The following is a 23,892-nucleotide window of genomic DNA, read 5'->3' as shown; positions in this document are numbered from 1 at the left end:
ACATGCTTTGCAATACCCATGAACTACACTGGTAAAGTATCACATGGTCCTAGCTGCTGATGACTAATTGATTGCTAATCCCAGCTTCAATACTACCAGATTTTACTGATGTGGCTGAGTTTTAGATCTTCTTTTGCAGCATCTACAACAGCAGCAGACCTCATACATATCATATGTATCAGAAAACAGGCTGCATTCCAGGACTCAGCCTCTTACCATGTTTGACTATATTTCCAAATTGAGGTATGCAAGCATGGCTTTTCTCTTCATAACCAAAAGGTCACAGCTAAATAGTTTTTCAATACCGTTGATGTGATGTACTTAATTTCTGAACTGTACTTGGAAACTGCAAAAAAATTCCTGAAATGCAATTTCCAAGTATAATTACAAACAACGCCCTCTCTATCTTCAAAAATCCCAGGGATCACAAAGTAACTGGAAGACGGAGAGACACAAATCTTATTTTAGTTAATTTTTAAATTTAGATGGTTCCCAGATACTTAAAGCTGGTGAAAACGAAGGCCCCCTATCACCTGCAGCACAGATAAAGATGTGCATATTTGCAAACAAGAAATAGTATAGAGTCAACTGAGTATCACTGAAAGAAAACCTGACATAAACATTAATATGGATCTTGAAAACATACTCATTTTATAAACCAGATAGAGCTCTACAGATATTCACAGTAGCTTCTACAATTAAGACACGAGAGGCAAGAGCTTTGCTGTACCTGAGTATGAAGATTTAAAAGGCATATCTTGCCCGAGTTGATGACTTGCCGCACGGAGTCTATGCTGGTACCATAGAGGTTCTTCTCAAACTCTCCATATTCGATGAACTTCCCGGCAGCTATGTCACTCTCAAATGCCTGGCGGGACACAAAATGATAATCCCTGCCAGCCGCTTCAGTCTCTCGCCTGCTCCGAGTAGTATCTACAAAAAGAGAATGAGATGGTGATACATGTATAGAACTGAAGAAAAGAGTTTTTCTCTTAGCAGGCACATTGCTAATCATGCAAAGATACCCTCCCCAACCCAACAAAGGAAATATCCATGAAATCTGTGTATCTTATTTCCTACCATAAATGTCCCTAGTCAAATTAAGTTGTTAAACTTAATTTAGAGGTCTCTTTTACATTATGTAGAGGAAAAAAATAGCAAACTACGAAAGAAATAGTTTTAACTGTGCAGTTGTGTTCTGAATGTGAAAACAGCTATTAGTTGTTTTTCAATAAATACATGCTGCTAAGTTGTTTGTAAACATAATCTAGGGTACATTAGACATTAAAAACTATAATAGTCACTAAAATACAAGTGGTTTGGGAGGGCACTAAAGCCACCTCCACCTAAATTTAAATTTACACACGACATACGATGAAAAATTTTTTGCCCAATATACTGGTTTCATTCAGAACTTCTGTAACTCACTCCAATTTGATTCAAACCAATATAATTGCATGTCTTATAACTCCTCCAGAACACTGTGTTTGTAACACTGGATTTGCATTAACTTCCCTTTTTTCAAGAGCACGATATATCCTGCCCCAAACCCCCAAGCTCCTAATTAGTATTTCCAACACAAGAGGGTTTGTCTGCAGCCAAGGTTTAGAGTAAGGAACCTGATGTGCTGTCACACTTACGGGGCACGGCGGAGGCAAAGCGATCCACCTCGTTATTCATCAGCCTCTGCCGCAGCTCGTTCTGGCCGCAGTTCTGGGGCCCGATCAGAACGATGGGACGTTTCCTATTTGCTGGCTGATGGTACAGTGACATTTCCTCATAGGTCAAAATCTCCTCATTGTCATAATCTTGAGAGAGAACAATAAAACAGTCACAACATACTTTACTGCCACAACCATGCCTGCCATGCAGTATCAGATTTCAGACAGTTCCTGACTCCCTGTGCAGCAACTAACTCTGAGTCATCAAAGCAACAGAAGCCAAAGATCATCATGTGCCCAGTAAGATGAGAATTTTTTCCCTTTCTTGGAGAAAAAAACGTTTCCACTTACTACTCTTCATATAACTAGTAGCATAAACTCAAGAAACAGTTTTTTTTTGTCAAAAAAAGGTTTCTAGTACAAGAGTAACACTTTATATCCACTGGCAGCAACCATAATCGCAAAGTACTCTTATAAGAACCTAGTATAAGTAGTCTATAAAATCTGTCAAGAAAGTTTCCATTTACGAAATATAATTATGCAGTGAGATGATATTACAAAGCTGTAAAGAATTGGTTCACCATTGTAAAATTATGAGTGCTTCTGTGCCTAAAAAGCTATGGTTTTTCCCTTATCATCTGACCTTTAATAAAGACACTAAATGACCCTATAAATTCTTTCACATCTTTCACTAAATGCTGCAACACAACATAGTATTACTCTTCCATAGAACTTAATGCTAGCATTTCTAACACCATATCCTGAATTTCAGCATTCTCGTAACAATATTTTATAATTACACACACTGTGCAGAAGTTGTTCCTTACCATCATTTTTATTTGCATTGTACAAAACCTTTTTCCGTTTCTTTTTGTTCTTCTTCGCACACCAGAGTTTTCCTAACCAAAATAAAAATTATGACAATCAAACACCCATACAACAAAAATCTTCCTATTCTGCCCATGTTTTGGATCTTTAAACCAGAGAATTTATTCTGCAGTTTTGAAAAGGCATAATAACCTTTTGTTGATTACAATGCTTTGGTGTATTAAGCAAATATCAAGGACTTAACCAAGTCATGGCAAATATAATTTTTTATGAAAAAGGGGCTTTCCAAATTCTCTACATCATTCTAATTACTTCACACATAGCTGTGAAAAACCCATGTGATTTATACAACAAGGTGTTAAATTTGGACTTGTATTTACATGAAGAATTTCAAAGAATCATCCCATTTGTATTACAAAGAAAAAACACACCAGGAAAACATTCTACAACTCCACCATGACAAGGTTCCATATAATACTAATTAACACTGCTACAGGAGATTTTTTTTTTTTTTGCTAGGCAAGCATATATCCCACCTGATTTTTCAGGCTCCTTGTCTTCTTCTATGGTTTGCTTCATTGCTTCTCTTTGTTGCTGAAAACTTTTTCCTTGATGCATTAAAAAAAGCACAAGAGTCATTAACATTTAAAAACCATTTTTATGCCTTTTCATAATGACTTACTCATTTGACTCTTTTCTAAACTTTTACATCTCTGAAGGTTCTAGCAAAAGAATTTTTAAAAGAGAACCCAAAATTGCTACAAAAGTGATTTATCACTTCAAAAATATATATTAATCAAGAGAGACTTGCAGAGCATTTATAGTATACTAGACAATTTTGCCTGGAAAAGTGAAAAGTACTGGAAAGACTACAATTCCCCACTATGATGATGCAATTTTCTGATTATTTTTGTATGTCAAATGTGCTCTATTTATATTAAATATTTTGAATGTCAATTCAAAATAGATTAGTCTGTATTTAAATCAGCATTTCTCTCAAGTTATTCAAAGCTACAAAGTTACAGTGGGATATTCTATGGAATTTGAAAAGTCAAGAGACAACCTGTGACAAATTTGAAAATTTTGTTCATTGTGTTTAACAGAGCAGCAGATCTTTAATGAATTAGGCTGCAACACATACTGCAATGCAAAAATTGTGAACAGACTTCAGTGCCTAAAAACCCAAAGGCCCCCAACAGTGAGAAAGGAATTCTGACTGTTACAAGTAACTGAAACCCTTTGTCAAGTGAAAACATGCTGAAAAGTGACCACAAATAGGTACTGTATCAAGTAATTTATTTGAGAAAGGTAGGAAACCTCAGAGCTGTGCCCATCTCCAGAAAACAAGTGGGCTGCAGTCCCACATCTCTGCTGCAGCCAGCAGAGGGAACTCTGAATCTGCAGAGTCCCAGTGGTGGAGGAATAAAGGAAGAGAAGAGCAGCTCCTGAAAGGGGCAGTGAAAGCATTAGCTTTACTCAGTGTTTGACTCCAGACATGGTGATGCCCTGTAGGCTCTGTTGCAAATGGTTCAAAGACACAGATATATTTAAGGCAAAAGATATTTAAGAGTACACAAGTCTTTGAAAACCTGAGTATTGGTCCTGTGTGGACCACAGTTATGATAACTAACTTGACTGACTCTCAATTTTTTCTAGAGCTTTATTTACCAGGGATAAGGCCTGCCAATGGCTGGTTATCTTCATCTCCATCTCTGTAAGCCTGCCACCAGTTTGGATCTTCTTGACTGATCACATGGAGTATGTCTCCTTTTTGAAAAGACAAGCCTAACTCTCGGCAGGGGACGTAAGGGTCATCAGAGGGATCGTAGTCAAAATGCGCTTTGACGTGTATCTGTAGGAGATCGAATGTTAAAAAAACGCAACAACACCCCAGTGACTTCTGAAGAACAAAACCTTGTCTTCCTGTGATTGCATTAGAGCTATGATATACAAAAACTCCAACCTTATGTAAAATGGAAACTTTATCTGGGGCATACGGGAGGTACTGGAATGGAATCATTAGGTTAACAATGGAAAGGACACAGTTGTGCTAGGCTGGACAGAAAGGCTTGAATTTAACATGCAATTTCCTCACCATTGTAGGAGACAATCTCCCCCAGCTAGTGATTTAAGTTCTCTGCATTTAAAAATTATCAGAGGTATTCTGATTGGTTAAAGTACCTAATAAATACACAGACTGAAACCCTTTACACAGGGCTTCAAGTGAAGCTTCACTTGTAAAGCATTTTGTCACCAGTCATTAAGGTCTGGGCATTCTTTCTTCAAACTGTTAAAGCTATCTTTTCCTCCCAAAACATATTTACAAGTTTTGACAATCCAACTTTTTTTTGATATATACATATATATATATATATACGCACACAAAATACAGAAATTCAAAATAAGAATCTCAGAACAACAGGAAGTTCTACTTTTACAATTTCTTTCAGAAACTGAGTTAAAATCATACTAAGAGTTTCAGTTTAAGATCCTTAATAATTTTCAACAGTTAATTCAGGTGTTAGTCTAATAACAATTAAAAATCAATTTAAATTACTACGTTTTGGGTTTGTTCCACCATGTAAAGGACCTGCAGAAGAACTTTTTACACACTACTGGTAAAACAAGTACTTTTCACCAAGCACAAGGACACTGTAGAGCTACTTACAACTGTCTCCTTTGCAGGAGGTGGCTTGCTCTGCTGACTGGGAATCAATACAAAGGTCAGAGTACCATGCATGTCAGCCTGAGAAGAAAAATAGACTCTTCATATACTGTATCAAAATATAACTTAAGGTTACGAATTTTAATAAATAATACATTTTAGAAAATGCTTTAAAAACTCCCATTAGAAGTTGTTCCTAACAGCACATCATCTACCCTTTAGCTGGTTTAAAATATATAGTACAGGTACAGACACAGTGATTCAGTAAGACTAGAAAGCTAAATGCTGATACTCAAATTTTAAAAGTCTAGGTTTCTGGAATATAAACTATTTCTATTTGAAATGGAGCAGCTGCTGTTCTGTCAAGCAGAGACTTAGGGGAAATGGATAATACTCTCTTGTTCTGTTCAAAAATACTAAGCAAGTGGGTCTACACTGGAATGAAAAAATATAATGAAAAAATGCAATTTTCCTAGAATTGTTTAGATGGAACAGTGCTTTCAAATCTACATTTCTACTATGATTTTATGCTGTAAACATCAGTAAAGAATACAAAATATTGTTAAAAAAATTAGCTAACATACTCAAATCTTGCATATGTAAAGTGTTCGATACCAACACTGTAGTCATCCTTGATAAGAAAGTAAAACATAATAAATTTCTTGTCTTTATCTTCTTTGTTTACATACTTCCATTTGCAGAATGTGTTTGCTCACATAAAAAACATCTCGATAAAGTTCAAATGACAAACTGTGACAAGGTCTACAGGTGTTTCACTTCCTATACACTATTCTATGAAGCATAACAACAATTTATCCTGTGTAAAACAAGAAAATGGATCTCAAAAAATTCAGAACCAAGGCATAAATAAAGTAAATGTAACTTGAATATAACATGATGAGGCTGCAAGAAAGGAAAATCCATGATTTTCAATCAGCATGCATAGTTCCATGAGGAATGTATATAATCTCACAGTGATCATGCAAACAGCCTAGACTAAGGGTCACATTTGGTTTATTATCACTTGAGTAGCAAGTAGTGAGGCAAAACTAAGGAGGGAAGTTATTTCTTTCTCCTGTGCTCGTTTGAAGCATTCTGGGAGGGGTCTGACACATTTTAGAAATTCACTTCCAGATGACAGAATAAAAATGACAACATACAAAGGATTAAAAGTATTCTTTTAAATTAGTTGCATTAAAAATATATTTTCAAAATCCACAGAATTGTATTTATTTTGTTTTTAATTTTCAGCAAATTGATTTTCTCTTATGCTAATGTACTGTGGCTTTCCACCTTTTGTTTTTTAACCCTAGGTTGCAGGAGCTGCTCAGGAGTAGAACAAGCTCTAATTCAGAGAACTGAATTGCCAGACTTGAACCACCTGTTAATGACCTCCAAAACACTCTTTTCGGAAGCAGAGGACTTAGCTAAATATGGCTTTAAGAAAATACAGAGGGTAATGGAGACAATTACAAAACATGATGAATTTCAATTCTGATCCAAAAAGCCCACTGACATTCAAAGCTTCTCAATTGTAAGCATCTTTCTAATTGATTTAAAAACAGTAAAACAAAACTCCCCAAACCTCACACATTTCTGCCTCTACTTCCTTCCACTGATCTCACTGTATGAAACAGATGAAAAATTTCAACAGCAAATTTTAGAAAATAGTCCAACTGAAGACAGAAATTGTGCATTAAAAATCAATGTCTTACTGTACCATAAGACAATCCCATCTATGGATATTGCTGCCTGTTCTTCCCACAATACACAACCTACCGCTGTACCTAAGTCTTTGTCCTGATTCTGATTTATCTCTACAGCATAAACCTACTAAGTAACTTAGAAGATTTAATAAATATGTTTCTCCTCCTTTTTTTTCCTCCCAAACTCTCTACTAAGTAAGTCCTAGTTGATATTTCCAATGTTTTGTGCCGAAGTTATTAATTAACCTCTAAAAAAATATCATTTTCACCTGTTTCCACCTTGACAGAATGGTCTTTCCTGGTGCAATTAGACCAAAGATTCAGAGTTGGGTTCCAGGTGTCTCGGACACTGACCCAAAGCAAGTACCAGGGAAAAGCATGAAAGAAATGCAATTGGGCAACAGAAAATACTGGTGGTAATTGCCAGCTTTTAACATTTTTCTCACAGGGTCTTTTTGAAAGTGAGTACCTTTAATTTACTAATTCCTGATGGATTTCTTGCCTAGCTTCTTTTAAACTATAGTATATTACATTCATGAATGTAGTAATAGACAAGAAAACATCTATGCAAGTAAACTGCTAGACAAAAGGGCTTTTTTCAGGAGCAAAAGAGTGTAAGACCAGTCACATAAAGGTCTCGTGTGATATAGTTTGTGGTGGGTTAAGTCTGGTCAGCAACTTAAGCACCAACCAGCTCCTAATGCACTCTTCTCTCCCAGCAGGTTGAGGGAGAGAACTGGAAGACCACATGCAAGAAAAAAGTCTCATGGGTCAAAGTAAAAACAGTCTAATAAGTGAAGTGGAAAAAACCCAACTTGACAAGTGATGCAAAAGCAATCACTCACCACCCAGATTTTACTGCTCAGCCTAATATCACACGGCCATTCACGTCACTGTGTGGTCAATTTGGGTCAGCTGTCCCGGCCATGTCCCCTCCTAACCTCTTGCTCACCCCAGGCAGTTGCAGGCAGCAAAAAGAGTGAGAAACAGAGAAGGCCTTGACACTGTGCATGCACTGCTCAGCAACTGCTAAAACACTGGTGCAATTATGAACATTGTTTCAGTCTAAACAGCACCATATAAGCTACTATGAAGAAAATTACCTCCAAACCAGCCACATATTTACTACCTGGGGACAGAGACGAAGATGAAAAACCATGCCTTGCCAGAGCTAAACAAAGTTTTTCTTAGAAATCATTAGAAGTAAGTGTAAAGATAACAGTTTGATGCTTCCACATCTGTAGACATTCATTTCATTTGTAGACTTCATTCTCGTCAGTATCTTCCTATTTGTCAGAAAGAAAACTTGAAATGGACCTCCACATATGAACATCAGCTACCAGAATGAAAATTCTTTCTAGGCTAAATATGAGTAAAATGACAAGCAGTGTCAACAGGCCTCAGACTTATGAAATGAGTATTTATTGCAAAGAAAACAAGAAGTGTTCCAACTCACCAGCAAGTCAAAAACTTCATTAACATCTTTTCCACGGATCTCAATGCCATTGATCTCCAGAACTTCATCTCCTTCATGTAACAGCCCACTCTTCTCTGCAGCACCTCCTTTGACTATTCGACTGATGATAACAGAATCCATTTCATTGCGAACAGTAGCACCCTGTGTAGTAGCAACACATTCTGAATTTATTACATATATGAAACTCAAAGCCATCTATTGTATATATTCCAAGCCAGTGGAAAAACTATGCTGAAAGAGAATGCAAGTAACAGCTTGGATGCATACACACAATGCTCCAGTTCAAAAAAACCACTGCTTAACTCCTTCAACCTACACTAAAGACTGAAGAATTTAATTGCTTCACACCGTAAGATTATTTTTTTAATAAACATAGTTCTAAAAACCCTTTTATTTGGAAGATGCAAATAGCAGATGATAACTGCTAAACAAATCCCCAAACCAGAAACCAGCCAACTAAAAAACCTACACCTGCTTGGCACAAGGTTTAAGCTCCCTTGCAGCAAGCTTGGGATAGTGATGCTTGCCAAGAAGATCTGTCAAAACCCAAGATGATGGAAGTTGTATAGATTTTACATGGTAGTATGGCTACTGCCCAATTCAAGTTAAACACACATTTACTGTCTATGACTGTTTCTTATTTTGCAGGGAGGGAGAGTGTTTACAAGTTAAACATTACCTTTGCGTTCAAATTCCAAATATTTCATAGCAATCTGTAAAGGACAAAAAGGCTTACTTCCTTTACATATAACTGAGAAAGCACCAGTACTTACCAATGGAATATCCCGAGCTTTCTCAATGCGAACTATTTTAACCGTCTCCCCTCCATACATGCCAACATTTTCATAAATCTTTTCATCCGTCATAGGCTCTGGTTGCATTTCTTGTTCTGCAACCTTATCATGAGCCAGTAGAAGCGCCTAGTGTTAAACAAAATCAGCTCAGTTACACAAAATATCACATTTGATATGCATATAAAACAGTAAACGAAATTCTGCAATTTCAACAGTCTCTGCAGGTTATAGAACATTGCAAACTGACTCAGGCAATTAAAAAAAAAATCATTTTATCACAGCTACGTAGCACCCGCTCTTTTTTGAAACTTTCAAAATGGAAAATAATAAAAGAAAGCAATTTTGAACACAACTGTGACTTTATTTCTATCTTATCTGTACTAAAAAAACAGACATTGATTTACTATGTATGTGTCTGCAGACTCAGAAGAGGTTTTGCAGAGAAAACCACTTTTACATAACCACCCCAGGACAAAATTTCCTTTGTGCACTCTAAAGTTAGCATGAAAGTTAAAAACAGATAAGCAAAGCAGCTCATGTGTTGCCCTGTCCCCACTGACCTACTGCTAGATTGTTTATCTGCAAATCACTCCGTAATACACACAGACCATACCAAGGGCTGAATACAGCACTACACTTAATTAAAAAGTTCCATTTGTTTCTGGAAATTTTAAATGCCTTATCCTAGAAATATGAGGGTTGAGGAGTAAAATTCATCCTTGCCCAGGCAGCCCAAGGCAAAAAAGTAAGTTATACTGAAAACAGCATCAAGAAATAGATCCATTAGACTGGAAGTTTAATTTTGTTTTACCTGCATGTGAGGGGCATTCAGCAAAGCATTAAGCTCCTGTCCATCCTTATGGTGGCTGGGTTTCAAAACACTTTGTACCTAAAAAGAAATCAAGTAGTAAAACTCTAAATCTAGCCAGTGATTTACCAATCGTCCCTCTCCTACTCAAGCACAACCCCCTATCTGCAATTACTCATTTTACTGAAAGTAAAGTATATCCACGTAGTTACACTACTGCTGATTGTATTAATCTGATATACATTAGGAAAACACGGAATGAGACCACAGGACTAACCTAGCACATCTTGCCTCAGCAATAATTTACCAAATCTAAGTTGGTATCCAGTACCTCACACAGACTTGTCAATACCAAAGATTGGCAATGAGCTCAGGTATCACAAAGATGTACACACAAAAAAATTAAACTCTAGACAATGAAACTTAGTGATTAGTCAGTGAGATAAGTCACAATGAAGTGTATTATGAGACTAGGCTGAGCTTTTAAATTGGAGTAATATCTTATTAATGTGACTAGCCTTCCTCTTCTTTAAAATAAGATTATCATATTCTTATTACGCAAACTATTTCCACCAACAGCAAGGCCGAAGATTCCAAGACAGGTTTTGCAATGCGTCCTGGAGCTCCTGTCTCAGGAAGTGCACAAATCAAAACTTCAAAAGGTCCCTCCCTGGAGACCTGATTTCTTTGGCTAGTTCCAAAATAATCCACACTAACACAAGGATAGTTTTTACAAAAGCAGTTTCAGTTGCCAAAATAAGTTTTACTTCTCATACAGTTACCAAATGAGCCTTGCCATCATCTCTTGCAAATACTGGTATGCTCATACAGAGAGCCAAGAGCAGGGCAGTCCTCTTATATAAAGGTGAGGATGAAGATACTTTCCAAAGCCATTGTCCTCTGGCCTAATCTTACCAAAAGCACACAAGTGCAACAGCACAAATGAATCCAAAGACATCAAGAGTAGATTATACAAATCAGAGCAGCAGCTTTCAGAGAAAGAAAAAACATTTTGTTCAAGAGCTTTTGACTGTTACAGATGAGGTAATGTGACATCAGAGAATCAAGAACCCGAAAGTTTCAAAGAGAAAATAATTCAGCTTTTTGTATGATCTAACAGCATCTAAAGGTCAGAAAAGCCTCTATACTGGGAGCAATTATCTACAGAAATGCTAATAACTATCTTGGATGCTACCCAACAAAGGCTTCAAAACTTTCAAGTCAAGGTATATTTTTAAATTCGAGGAGAAGCCACTAAATAAACTGTGCCCATGGAGCAAGACCCTCACATTGACAAGCAAACTGTCACACTGAACATATTCCTGTGCTTTGCAATAAACCTGGCACAACCTACAAAACCCCTCCTTCTGACATCCCTAGAAGATGTTTCATGGTGAACAAATGTACAGTAGTTTAAAATGGTCAAAGAAGAAGCCAGATTTAAATAGTTTTTTAAATTGGTTTCTTTAAAATCACAGACAACATTTAAGCCATACATCCAAATTAAAAGGAAGCTATTACACCTGGCTTAAACTGAATTCTAGAATGTCACACAGCAAACAGAACACTGCAAAAGAGATTTCCTCTCTTTTGAAAGAATAGATTCTTCCTTCTATAGAAAAGACTTTCTCATAAAGGTTTATTTAAGGTCTCTAACTTTCAAGGGACATTGAATTCCTTTCCTGAAGAAGCCACAAGAAGCCTTAAAGCTTTATTTATCAAATCTTTATGATCTTCTAATAGGAAAACCTACTCAGAAAGCAACTTGGAAGTCTTGGAAGGAACACAATCTTCTGAATGCAAAGTCAGAGGCTGGGGATTTCACAGTGGAAAAGAAAGTAATCTGGTTCAACCAGTTACTCTGTGTGCAGTAAATATCCTTTATTCAAGTTGAATTTCTGCTTTGAATAATTTGATTATTAAAAAATTTAATATCTCTCCCCCCTCATTAAGAAAAACATACATCTCATTTGTTTATTTAATGAAGCTCTAGGAAAGCTTCAGGCTGCCCCATACACTACTTATTCCAGCAGTAGTGCTGCTTATCAGAGTCCTTTGTAACTCATGGTAATAAATCCCACAGCTTTATCAGACTAAGAAATTTGAAGAAGTCTGTCATTCCAGAAGTGACACACTACACATAGCATAGATGATTCACACTGAGTATGTGGCAATAACTGTATTTTCTTAACTCTTTGGACTCGTTTTTATTGTTAACCATGTTACCACCTTTAGTTCAAGAAACTCCCCCCCAGTTATCAATTTGGTTTCATTACACACACCACAATATGTTGGCATGTATGATGGAGGCATGTGCTGGATATGAAGCATTCAGAAATTAACTGCACCTGCAGAATTCTGTTGTTGTTTACCAGCAGGTGAGCAGGACTGTCAGATGGAACATTCACACATATTCTAGTGCACTTACACCAGAGGTTAGGAGCTTCCAGTGCACCTCCTCAACAGTACTGATCTGTAGCAAGTCCAAAACATTTAGGAACACAGTCTACATAAACTGAGCCTGTTTAAGTACATTAAATAGCAGGAATGTCTTGAAGGTATTTGGTATGTGCTGTTACAGGCCAAGTTATAAACTGTCTTGAATGCTGCATCAAATATTCTTACAAGGTCAAGATTCAGACCATGCTCCCATAATCCTTGCCCCCATCTTGGTCAAGGTTAAATGGATTTAAAATCAATTTAATTACACTTGATGTTTACTGGCTATTTTTATTTGAGACTTGGAGTACACCCCATTACATTAAGATAAGCTTTCTCAATTAAATTCCTTAAGCTCAAGTGCTTCATTCCACCTTTTTAATTCAACTGAAGTTTTTTAAAAAGAAAAGAAAAATCTTGAGTAGTTAGTGGCTGGTTATCAGAATTGGTGGAAAAATTAACTGTACACTCATACTACTAATTTTAACAATTTTCTAAAGAGGACTAGAAAATTAAAAAAACCCTAAATAATATTGTTACTTTTTTTAAAAAGGAGACTTTCATGTTGCATTGTGGAATTGTGTTGTAAAATGTCTTTTCCTGTTAAGAGATGTTCTCTTCCACAGTATAAAGCCTCAAAAAACCCATGTCTGTCACTTTAAACTGGGGCACACACTCCAAACAGTTTCAGAGTTACACACTGCTGCTCATGACCTGTGCACTAAAATATGCACACCAGAACTACCTGCTATTTAAAATTAATGTTATGCATGTATCTGCTGTTTTTCTTTCTTGTAATGTCTTCTGGCTTTTATCATCAAGATGTTATCAGTATCTTAAAACCAGGCTTTTGCAAGTGTCTTTTCAAAAACACCCTGAAGTAAGTAAATGAGCTGCTTTCTGGAGGAGTTTCCCATGCCTCTGCTTAGAGGTAGAAAAAGCAAAAGAAAGCAAAAGACAACCAAAAATGAGAGTACAAGAAAAAACTTAGGCATGCAAGATAAACACATTGTTAGGACTAAAAAATATCCCACACCAACAACAAAACCAAAAAAACACTAACTTTTCTAAAGCAGAAATAATTTCCTCCCATACTGCTACCATATAATATACCAACTAATACAGAACCCTTTCCAAAATGAATAAAAGATCTGAAAACCAAGCATGAGATGTATTCAGGCAAGACAAGGAAGTACAAAGTGATGTGAATGGAGGCTTCAAGGTATTCTCTTGAGACACTTCTGTCAGACACAGAAATATTTGTCCTGAATTTCTCGCTCTATCATTTCAGGATGTTATTTACCATATTGCAAAATACAAGTCACTTAAATACACAAGAAGCTGAGTCACTGAGAAACTAGATTGCATTGAGTTTTCAGGAATTTCAAGGCTAGGTAAGACAGGGATGGGAGATGAAGAGTCAAAATGAGTGCAGTGATTTGTCTATTATGTAATAGTCTTGTGGATAACGATCCAATTCTGTTGGTTTAAAAAGTTTGGATTAATATTTTTTGTTTGCTTAACCTTCTTCATGACTGGTGAGAGACACAAAACTGACTTTGCACCACCTTCTGATTTTAGACTTTATTAAATCACTTGGAAAAAAAAGAGAAGAATATGCTGGGAAGCGAGAAACCAGGAGAAACACAAAAGTTTGGAAACAGACCCAGTTTTCCTAGGCATATTTCCTTCTTGGAAATTTCTATTAAGTAGCAGTAGGTCATCATATTCATGAAGGGAAAGGACCAGCTTTCTTAAAGGTTACATCTGTAAGACCCTGTATTATAAAAGGAGTTTGAAAAATTCTGGCTTGTATCTGAATGAAATCCTAAACTACACCTATATAAAGTAGATGTTTGGGGAGCAGTTTACAAACAGAAGGTAACTGAAAAGATTCCTTCAGACTCACAGACATAGTGAACAAGCACAGTGAGGATTTGGAAGTAGGCTACAGACTGATGAATAAGCAAGCCAGAGGGAAACTCACATGTACTGCAAACATGATTACAGTGGGTTGATTAAAAGTTTTCACAGATGCACAGAATATTCTAAAGTACTTCTACCTGCTTTTGGCACAGTCTTACTGACAAACCTAAACAAGAAAATCCTAAGCTGAAGTTTAATCAGCACCTGCATCTCCAGACTGTGTTTAAATGATTTCCGTCAAGAGGCAGTAATTTCTTGTGCAAAAGAACTTCAAGCTTGCTATAGTGCTGCTGGGCTTACAAGAATAAAGTCTAGTAAAAGAAAGGAGAGTGGAAAAACCTGTTGAAAAAAAAAATGCTGCAGGGAGAAAGAAAACCAGGTCCTAAACCAAACCAACCAACCCACCCAAAAATCCCACCAACAACCACCACTTGCTGCCACATACTGAAATACTCCAACCCATGTACCTGAGGCAGTTTGGTTTGCTGGGTGCTAAATGCTGGAGCCTTTATCCAGCCCCTGGATCTGGCTTTGCTGAACACTACAGCGCTAGGCTTGCACTGATGTTGGTGTTCAAGCTACTTAGGTAAAGCTAACAAATACATATGGGTCTAAGATGTAGCCACCCTTCACTACAATGTAGACTTGCACCAGGCCATGGAAAATTATGACAAAAGTTACTGAGTGACCCTTTAGAATATTTTAACAACTTCTAAAAAAGGTATCAGATCTTACAAATGAGCAGTCATCTGTCAGACCAAAATAAGTTTAATAAATTTAATTAATAAGTTAATTAATTAATAAGTATTAAGGGATCTGTTGCTCACGTTAAAGCAGAAGGCCTGTTTCCAGTATGCTTGTATTTTCAGAGATGACTCCCAATCTAAGGAGCACAGCTCAACTTAGGAGAGTCACAATAAGAGAGAACTGTAACTCAGTTCCTGAATGCTTGAAATAAAGAACACCAACGGAAAGGGAGTTGGATTGTCACAACCACTCCCTTTTCCTATGTTTAAACATAGTACCTTCTCTGTTACATATCTATCCATGCTAAAGAGGGAGGTCCTACCCCTAAAATATTTTTCTGGTTACTGTTTGCTGTATCCAGTTTTTCCAGATTACCGATCAGTGACTATTATAACCCCTTTCACATTCAACATGCAGGCACTCAGACAAGCTTGACAAGTATGTATTTCAACAGCAGCTATGATTATAGGTTTCATGTGTGTCCCAGGGATGCATACTGTACATACCTCTTGTGCTAGTTCTTGTGCATTGGAGCTGAGAGGATATGGAGGGCTGGCTCTGTTCATGTGCACTGTAACAGCGTTGTGGATCTTAAATGCATTCTGAAAATCACTATTTTGAACAAGCTGTAAAATGAGCGAGATATCCTCTTGACTCTGAGGGTCTACCAAAACGTGCTGGATATGTTTAAGAGAATTTAACAGTTCTTCCACTTCTAGGTAAGAAATAACAAAATACAAATAAGATATGAGTTAACAAGAATGATAACTAAGTAATATTTATATTAAGAGTTATACAAGATTTTTTTTACTGTTCAGTTTTTAAATCAGCAGTGATATATGCAAGTTAATTAGTTATCTGTTATTCCAATGTTTTTGTAGCAGAATGTAACTGAATTAAAAGAATGAAAAAGGAAAAAAAAAAATACCCCAAGTGAGTAAGAACAGTAAGACTTTACTGCCAGGCTCATCTTGATGTGCTGAATATTCACTGACACCTTGGTTCACCTTTCCATATCTGCCATATATGGTAGATATCTATGAATCTCAAGTATACACTGCTTACTTTAGAATGAATTTTCAATAAGTAAACTACACTCCATTTATAAACATAAATTTTTGCTCAGTATTAGCACATTAAAATAAAAAAGATGAAAAAATATAATCTATGAATATCTGTGAGTTTTGAAAGTCAACTACAGCAAAAGTCCACATCTTTTACCTACATGAATATGAGTTCTGCTTGGGCAATAAAATATTTTAATAACTAGTTTCTATATGTTTGCAGAATACTATATATGTACTACATTTTTGAGTTTCAAAAACTGAGCTGATGCTTTACAAGTGCTTTTTGAAGATTTTTATATTATTTTAAGCCAAACCAAATTTCTGCTGAAGAGGTCACTTCTCAAAATTAAGTACTTGAGAAACCATCTAAAACAAGGAATATGAATTAAACACAGGTAAGAAATTCTGAAGCAGACAACAAAAACAATGCATGGTTTGAGCCTGAAATAACATACATGTTTTCACACATTATCTGAAAAAAAAAAATTGTTCAGCCACAAGAAGCTGGTCAGCTATCTTACATTTCAATAAATTCAAGTACGCTACAACTTTTGAACCTTGGTATTTTAAAAAATAAACAATAAAGAAAATCCCAAAATTTAAAACTATACTGATAGCAAAATATCAGCTTTGAGAATAATTTTCAAGTTTTAGCAACTTTTGTTTATCCATTATGAGCTAATAAAATTAGGAACAATGTCAGAACATCAGCTAAGCTGCATTTTTTAACATGAAAAATCACAGCAGATACTGATCACTAATATGAATACTTCTGTAAATATGTTTCCCTTATGCATTTTTAACCACAAATTCATCAGTACACTGAACACCAGCCTAGACTAAAATTTTTTGAGCATAACATACAAAAATTATTGATAAATGGGCACATGAAAGCCACAAAGCCTAATAAAACATGCATTTCTAACAAGTTTAATTGTTTTAATTTCAGACAAACCATACCTATACACGAGCTGTCAAATCTGAGTTTGCAAGTTAAGGCTTCTCTATCATAAAAGGAAACAAACAAGCCAGGGCTACTACTCTTGTACTTTACTGTCTGCAGGACAATAAAAAATAGTAATAAAAACCCCTCCAAAACCATTTCACACGTGTTAAAGACATCCTACCCACCAAAGGTCAAGGACTTCTTCCTGTAACCACCAAGGAAACAAAGGGCAGTAGGACAAAAGCTGCACAGAAAGCTTGGATACTGGATGTGCAGGATATTCCACTGCTGATACCCAGTACAGCTCACAACACTAATTATGGTAGCCAACATCTCACCAGGAAACTGTATACACAATAGAGTGCTTATCACACTGGGAGAAATGCCATTTGGAGAGAAGGCTAAAGAGCACTCTGCAAGTGAGAATATTTGCTAAATAGGACATTGTCAGCTGGCAAAATTCTCATCTAATGGAGAATGCACAGTACCGAAGTATCTCTTCAACTCATTCCCCCAAGTCGGAGGAAGTGCATTATTTTCAAGCATAAAGAAAACAAAAAAGTGCATGAAAGATGTTATTGCATAGCTCCTACTGACACCTGCTCGGTAAAAACATACCAACTCAAAGTTCTGCTATTTGTTACAGTTATTGGATTCAAAAAGCAGTGAGATATTAGAGAAGAACCTCACTTTTCTCACTAATTAATTATTTTATACTATTGTTTCTGAACTCCCTTACATATTTGGTAATTCTCTTCTACACTGAGGCTTCATCTGCTAGATACTACTAAAGCTTTACACCAAGTGATTTCCCCACCACCACAAAACAGCAAACAAATACACACCTCAACACAACTATAAAACAAAAATAATGCTTCAAAGGAGTGAAATGGAATATTCCTCAAAAGGTAGCACTCCATTTTCTAGTCACTTGTTTAATAAAAAAGCCATACACAAAAACCCACAAAAATCTGGCTTTATGCATGCCTAATTCTCTCTAGGTTTCTGCGTCTGAAGTCTAAATCACTAAATCACAGATGAGATTTGGGTACAGGTTTTTTTGTGGGGTTTTTTTGTTGTTTTTTCTTTTTTTTTTTTTTTTTTTTTTTTTTCCTTGGTTTTGGTCTTTTTAAAGTAATAATAATTTTTTTAAAAGCACCAGGTAACAAAAGGCTCCAGATATTTCCTATTAAAAGGGTTGTCTTGAAGAAAAAAAAAAGTCTACTAAGACCAACATCTGCACTTACTCACAGAAAAGGCAGGGTCCTTTTGCAGAACAAGTCCATTTTTTAATTGCAGATCAATTAGCAATCAAATACTGGGTTTTGTCAAGTAGTCTTTTACAAGAAGTGTTGCAGCCTTTTTCCATGAGACTATGAAATGGTTGGAATGTGACTGAGCACTGTGAGATATACACATTAATCAAAAGACTGCCAGGGCTAAAGTATGCAACTGCAGGGGAGGACATGCAGTCACAGCTTAACATGTTAGATTAGAAAATTAGAAAAAAGAAAACAGATGTTTTTTATCACCTTAAACAAAAAGTTAAGAAGAGCAAACTTAAGAAGATAGGCTTTAGTATAGGTCAGAACCAACACTTTAATTCCCCAACTTTTCTGTAATCTATGTGCTGGTACTAGCACTTCAATGCTTCAAATATAACTTGAATCACATGGCTAGGAAAAGTAGTTTTGGATAAAACAATATTTCAGAAAGTTTCTTTTATATTTATATTTCTAAATAAGTTTTGGCCAAGGTATAAAAGCAAGAAAAGGCAGCTTAAAAAAAAAAAAAAAAATCATCACTGTAGCCAGAAAGGGATTACTTTGGAAAGACTTACTTTGATGAAATGTCAGTTACCCATTTAACTAAATTAGCTAAATGAACTATAGAAAACAAAAAAGTCTGCATTTTATGGAAACATATTGCTGAGAAAAAAACCAGTAAATACTTATATGCACGTGTGCTAGGTGCAGAAACTATTATTTCCATTTAAACAGCTGTCTAAATAATTTACTGTTTTGATAACAAACATGCCCTTTAAAATTCTTTTGGTTAAGTCTCCTGTTTTATTTTTATATATAATTTCCAATTACTTTAATCTAGTCTCCTTTCTTTTATGATGATAAAAACATTAAAGACTTGGCAAGGATCTGCCAAATAGACACTGGCACTTACAAAACATTTTCCAAACTAAAAACACAGACACATAGGTCAATATTCTTACTTAAAAGATGTATCTTCTGGAGAAGCTCTATGGATTAACACACACACACACAAAAGCAAAATTAAAATCAGTATTTTTAAAAATGCCAAAGAAGGACAGTTGAACATCTCTGTAATTCACTAGCACCTGCCTAGATTTATTGGGGGTTTTCCTAACTAATTTCAGAGACTTGTGAATGTGACTAAGCACTTTAACCTGCACAGTAAAAGTGGAAAGAAGGAAGAGCCAGATGTTGTGTTACAAATGTTAGAAAGATTAACTCAGAAACTGGAAAAAGGACATGCTTAAGAGCAGAAGAAAATTTTTTAAGAATTCAAGTTACTGCAGAAGTACTTCACTGAATTTAAATTTTAATTCTGTTTTCGACAACACTAGTGGACAGAATACAGATTCTTTAGGGACTACATGGGTTAAAAAGCCACAGTATTTTATTTAGAACTATTTTTTCCTACGTTTGCAACAATTCAACATCATAGTTGTGTATAATCAAAAGCAGTAACTCTTAAACACGGAATCACACAGCAGGTAAGGTTGGAAGGAACCACAGTTGGCCATCTGGTCCAATCTCCCTGCTCAAACAGGGTCATCCTAAAATATACTGCATAGGATTGCATCCAAACAGTTCTTGAGTATCTCCAGCGAGGGAGGCTCCACAGCCTCTCTGGACAATCTGTTCCAGTGCTTGATCACCTGCACAGTAAAGAAGTTCCTCCTCATGTTCAGGTGGAACTTTCTGTGCATCTCTTTCTGCCCATTGCCTCTTGTTTGGCATCATCAAGAAGAGCCTCTGACACCCTCCCTTCAGATACTGACAGATATTGATGAGGTCTCCTCTCAGCCATCTCTTCCTGAGGCTGAACACCCCCAGCTCCCTCAGCCCTTCCCCAGAAGAGATGCTGCCTTGCTGCCCTTCACTGGACCTGCTCCAGGAGCTCCCTGTCTCTCTTGCCCTGAGGAGCCCAGAACTGGACACAGCACTCCAGGTCAGGCCTCACCAGGGCTGAGGGGAGGGGCAGGATCCCCTCCCTCGACCTGCTGCCAATGCTCTTCCTAATGCAGCCCAGGATCCCATTGGCCTTCTTGGCCACAAGGACACACTGCTGGCTCATGGAATGCTGAACTATAAATCCTCTCTTTTTAAGTTTACTGATCCAAAGAACAAGACCCAAACTTTAATTATGAAAGTGGACCAAGTCACAGAGTCATTTTTTTTTCAGAGATGCACCTTATACCATGTATTATTTCCTAATTTACCTCTGTCCACACACACACCTCTATAATCTTCTTGTCCCTGATGTTTGGCATGTCTTCTTACATTCAAAGAATCCTAGCTTCCATTCAATACCAATTCCTCATCTTCTGTTCTTGCTGAGCCAAAACTAATTTACTCCTTCCAGATTTTCACAAATACTTTGACAATCCCTCAGCTGGTACCCTTCTGAATTCCTCACTGAGAAATTTTAAAACCTGTCTTTCATCATCACAGTAATTTTTTCACTGTTATTTCTCCTGTTCAAACAGCTTCAGTCTACACCAGCTCCTAGCTGGTTCTCAAGTATGTCAGACTGATATATGTTACTCACTTCACATCCCTATCAGCTTCCACGGGTAATTGCTTTGCCCATTGGTTTGCACCAATCCTCCCTCCATGATTCAGCACCTCCAGGATGAAATCTAGCCCCAGCTTTCTAACTCCAAGTCACTCTTTCCTCCCTTCTCTAGTTCAATTTCCAATTCCTCCAGCAGTTTTCACAGCTTTTGACCACTGTGGCTAACCAACTCCCAGCTGAAGACACTTCTACAGTTTGACATCCATTTTTGTATCTTCTGGTTTGTGCTCCCTCTAAGGAGAGAATTTTACAATCAAATACCTAATACTTCAGAAAGTTAATTACAGAATCTGCTTCTTACAAAGAGATCTCTCAGCTGACAAGCCATGCACTAAAAAAGGTACACCTGCCTCGTTTATAACTGACCCTGCTCTCCACAGGAGGTTGAACAGGATGACTTCCTGATGACCCTTTCAATCTAAATTTTCCTAAAGAGGGATTTGTACAATAAGGATTACCAGAGGTTATGAGCAGAGACATGTCTTTAGCAGAACTGCTGCTCAGGCACACAAATACTAGAGATGAAGTAAAAAAGAAGGAGTTAGCAATTTCCTACCTATTTTTCACTCTGTATTCTCAACTACCACACAATAGGAAAAAAAAAATAATCAAGAAATGTTGGTACAGCCCAGAAAAAAAGGGCTGCACTAAATTGCCTTTTTAAAGCAATTTGGATCTCTGAACAGGTATGGATTTGGAAATCTGAACTGGCCTCCCACAGATTCCCAGTGCATCTTTTTCACTCCAGTGACACACCACATTTGATTTAAAATACCTATGCTTGAGAAAGAATAGTTAGAAACTTTCTCCAAACAAGCATAGCTAAAACAATGACAACTATGAAATAGAAAATTTTCAGCATTCATTTCTTTGAAAATTATTAACACTACATTTTCATCAATACCTAAGCAGATTTCCATTATCAACATCAATACTTTAAGAGATGCATTGGCATGACATTTATATTAGGTGGAAACTGATAATGCAAGACAGAATGAGAAAAAAGCACTAGCGTGCTGCTTCCTAAAGTATTAACAACTTTTTTTATTTTAAATGACAATCTGGGTTTATTCCTTCCCTATTCTGGTCTATAGTTCATCAAACATCGTAAAATTGGGTATTACTTACGTGGTTTTCCCTAGCCTTAAGAAGACACAGACATTGACTGAATTAATTATTAACCATAAAGTATTTAACTGTTCCCCAAATGTATCAGTTTTGAAAAGCCACTTGCTGAGGCACATAGCCTGATGTTTGGCTTAATAAAAATACCCCAAACCACCACAAATCTAAAGGCCTAGAAGACTTCAAATCTGTTTATGAAAAATTAGCTAAATTAGGTTTTCAGTGACCTAAAAGAGTATTAATACCAAATAAATCTTTACTCCGTGAGACCACTCATTTCGTTTTACCCACCTAGTGTTTTCACAGTGTAATGAGGACTCTCCAAAACAATCCCTTCTTCGGTGTCAAATATTGGATTATCTATTCCAGTTTTAGGAGGAATTTGTGCTAGTTTCTTTAGCCTCATGGAAGCAGTAAGGTCCAGTTCTTGTTTCCTTCCCTCTTCCTCTCGTCTGCGCCTTATGTCCTCCTGCTGCTGACGGATCCTCTCCAGCTGAGCACTGCGCCGCATGGGCATCATCCTGGAGCCCAAGTCCCCAGGGCAATCAACAGCCATTTCCCTGTGCTTCTGAGGCTCCTCAGGAGACACAAGATCCACATTTTTTGCTTCATTGTCAGAATCCTCTGCGATATGTCCGTTCATATGAGAAGTTGTCATGATTGTTTGTAATTATGCTTCTGCTCTTCAAACCAAAATGCTGCTATCAGGCCAGTTTGTGTTACGATATTGTGTAAAATACATTATAAATTCAAAAGTATTTCCCTTCCATCACAAGACGCTTGAAGAGGCATCCAGGAGGAAAATCTAATGACAGATATTCAAAAGAAAACAAATTAGTGAGTAATTGGACCAGAAAGAAAACACCTAAGGTCCCCAGGCATCAGAACAATGGAACTTTGCATCCAAATTTACATAGTGGTTCTTCCCCTACTACAAACTACAGAATCCTCACAAATCTGTTTCACATATTTTAGTAGACTTCAGGTGCCAATGTTTGAAAGGGAGCACTGTTGAAACGAATGTTAAAATCTCTTGTATTCCCCAGTGAAAGCCATGGTAATTCTGTACTTAACACAGTTGCAAATTAGCAGTTTCCCAGGAGTTCTCACTCAAGTTTTAATTCATACTTTAATTCTTAAAAATTCCAACACAAACCATGGTTACAATCCCACAAACAGTAAATATGAAAAACCTGTTATAAACAACATGTTAATATGAAATTGAGTATGCTGAACACAAGTAAAGGTATTTGCATTTACTGTTTATAAATTGAGGCATTTTATGTAAACACTGCTTCCTGGATTCAGACAAGACAGGTCTGGCATAGAGTTCATCCAAAAGATACTATCTAAAGCAGACAGGAGCTGCACTTACACAATTCCAAGTACAGATCAAGCCCTAGGATAAGGGTATGGACAATTCTGGTTAGCAGCTATTCTTAATTCTTCCTATAGGTATGCATTAAAGCAGGAAGGATTAAATATAAGTTAAAATCCTTGTGTGGGAGTACAGACATACATATTTGACAGAGAATAATAATTAATTTCCACAGTCAAGTATGACATCCCACTATACTACACACACTTTAATCTGATTTCTTATTCCTGATGATTCAGGCTAAAGAGCTTAGGTGTCCTGATATATATAACCACTCATCTCTTAAATATAATACATGTAACAGTGTCTTTTATACTGCATTGCCTTTCTGTCAGTGATACGTTATCCACAATCTGTCCAATTAGAAAGTCATAAAATTAACAAATAGTCACATACCAGGTTACCAGTATACTTAATTTATCAAGTCACATTTAGCACTTTTTTTTTTTTAATTTACTGAAAGGAAATAATAGGAAATATATCTAAGT

General features: G+C 36.5%; 1 protein-coding gene across 1 annotated transcript in view; it reads right to left on the bottom strand.

Moving 5' to 3' along the window:
- The window catches only part of PALS1 (protein associated with LIN7 1, MAGUK p55 family member), a 55,618-nt gene that overhangs the window by 5,669 nt on the left and 26,057 nt on the right, over positions 1-23,892 (bottom strand). Inside the window, exons 2-12 of the mRNA XM_083864366.1 lie at positions 22,318-22,831; positions 15,558-15,766; positions 9,943-10,020; positions 9,111-9,257; positions 8,317-8,478; positions 5,158-5,235; positions 4,158-4,341; positions 3,026-3,097; positions 2,489-2,560; positions 1,641-1,808; positions 731-933 (exon numbers count right to left, since the gene is read on the bottom strand). Of these exons, the coding sequence (XP_083720492.1) occupies positions 731-933; positions 1,641-1,808; positions 2,489-2,560; positions 3,026-3,097; positions 4,158-4,341; positions 5,158-5,235; positions 8,317-8,478; positions 9,111-9,257; positions 9,943-10,020; positions 15,558-15,766; positions 22,318-22,684 (1,740 nt within the window). The 5' untranslated portion in view covers positions 22,685-22,831. The remainder of the gene's footprint in view (positions 1-730; positions 934-1,640; positions 1,809-2,488; positions 2,561-3,025; positions 3,098-4,157; positions 4,342-5,157; positions 5,236-8,316; positions 8,479-9,110; positions 9,258-9,942; positions 10,021-15,557; positions 15,767-22,317; positions 22,832-23,892) is intronic.

Source organism: Zosterops lateralis (assembly GCF_965231275.1).
Source record: "Zosterops lateralis genome assembly, chromosome: 6".
Classification (NCBI taxonomy): Eukaryota; Metazoa; Chordata; class Aves; order Passeriformes; family Zosteropidae; genus Zosterops; species Zosterops lateralis.
Note: the sequence above shows the minus strand (reverse complement) of the source record. Positions and strands in the feature narration are given on the sequence as shown.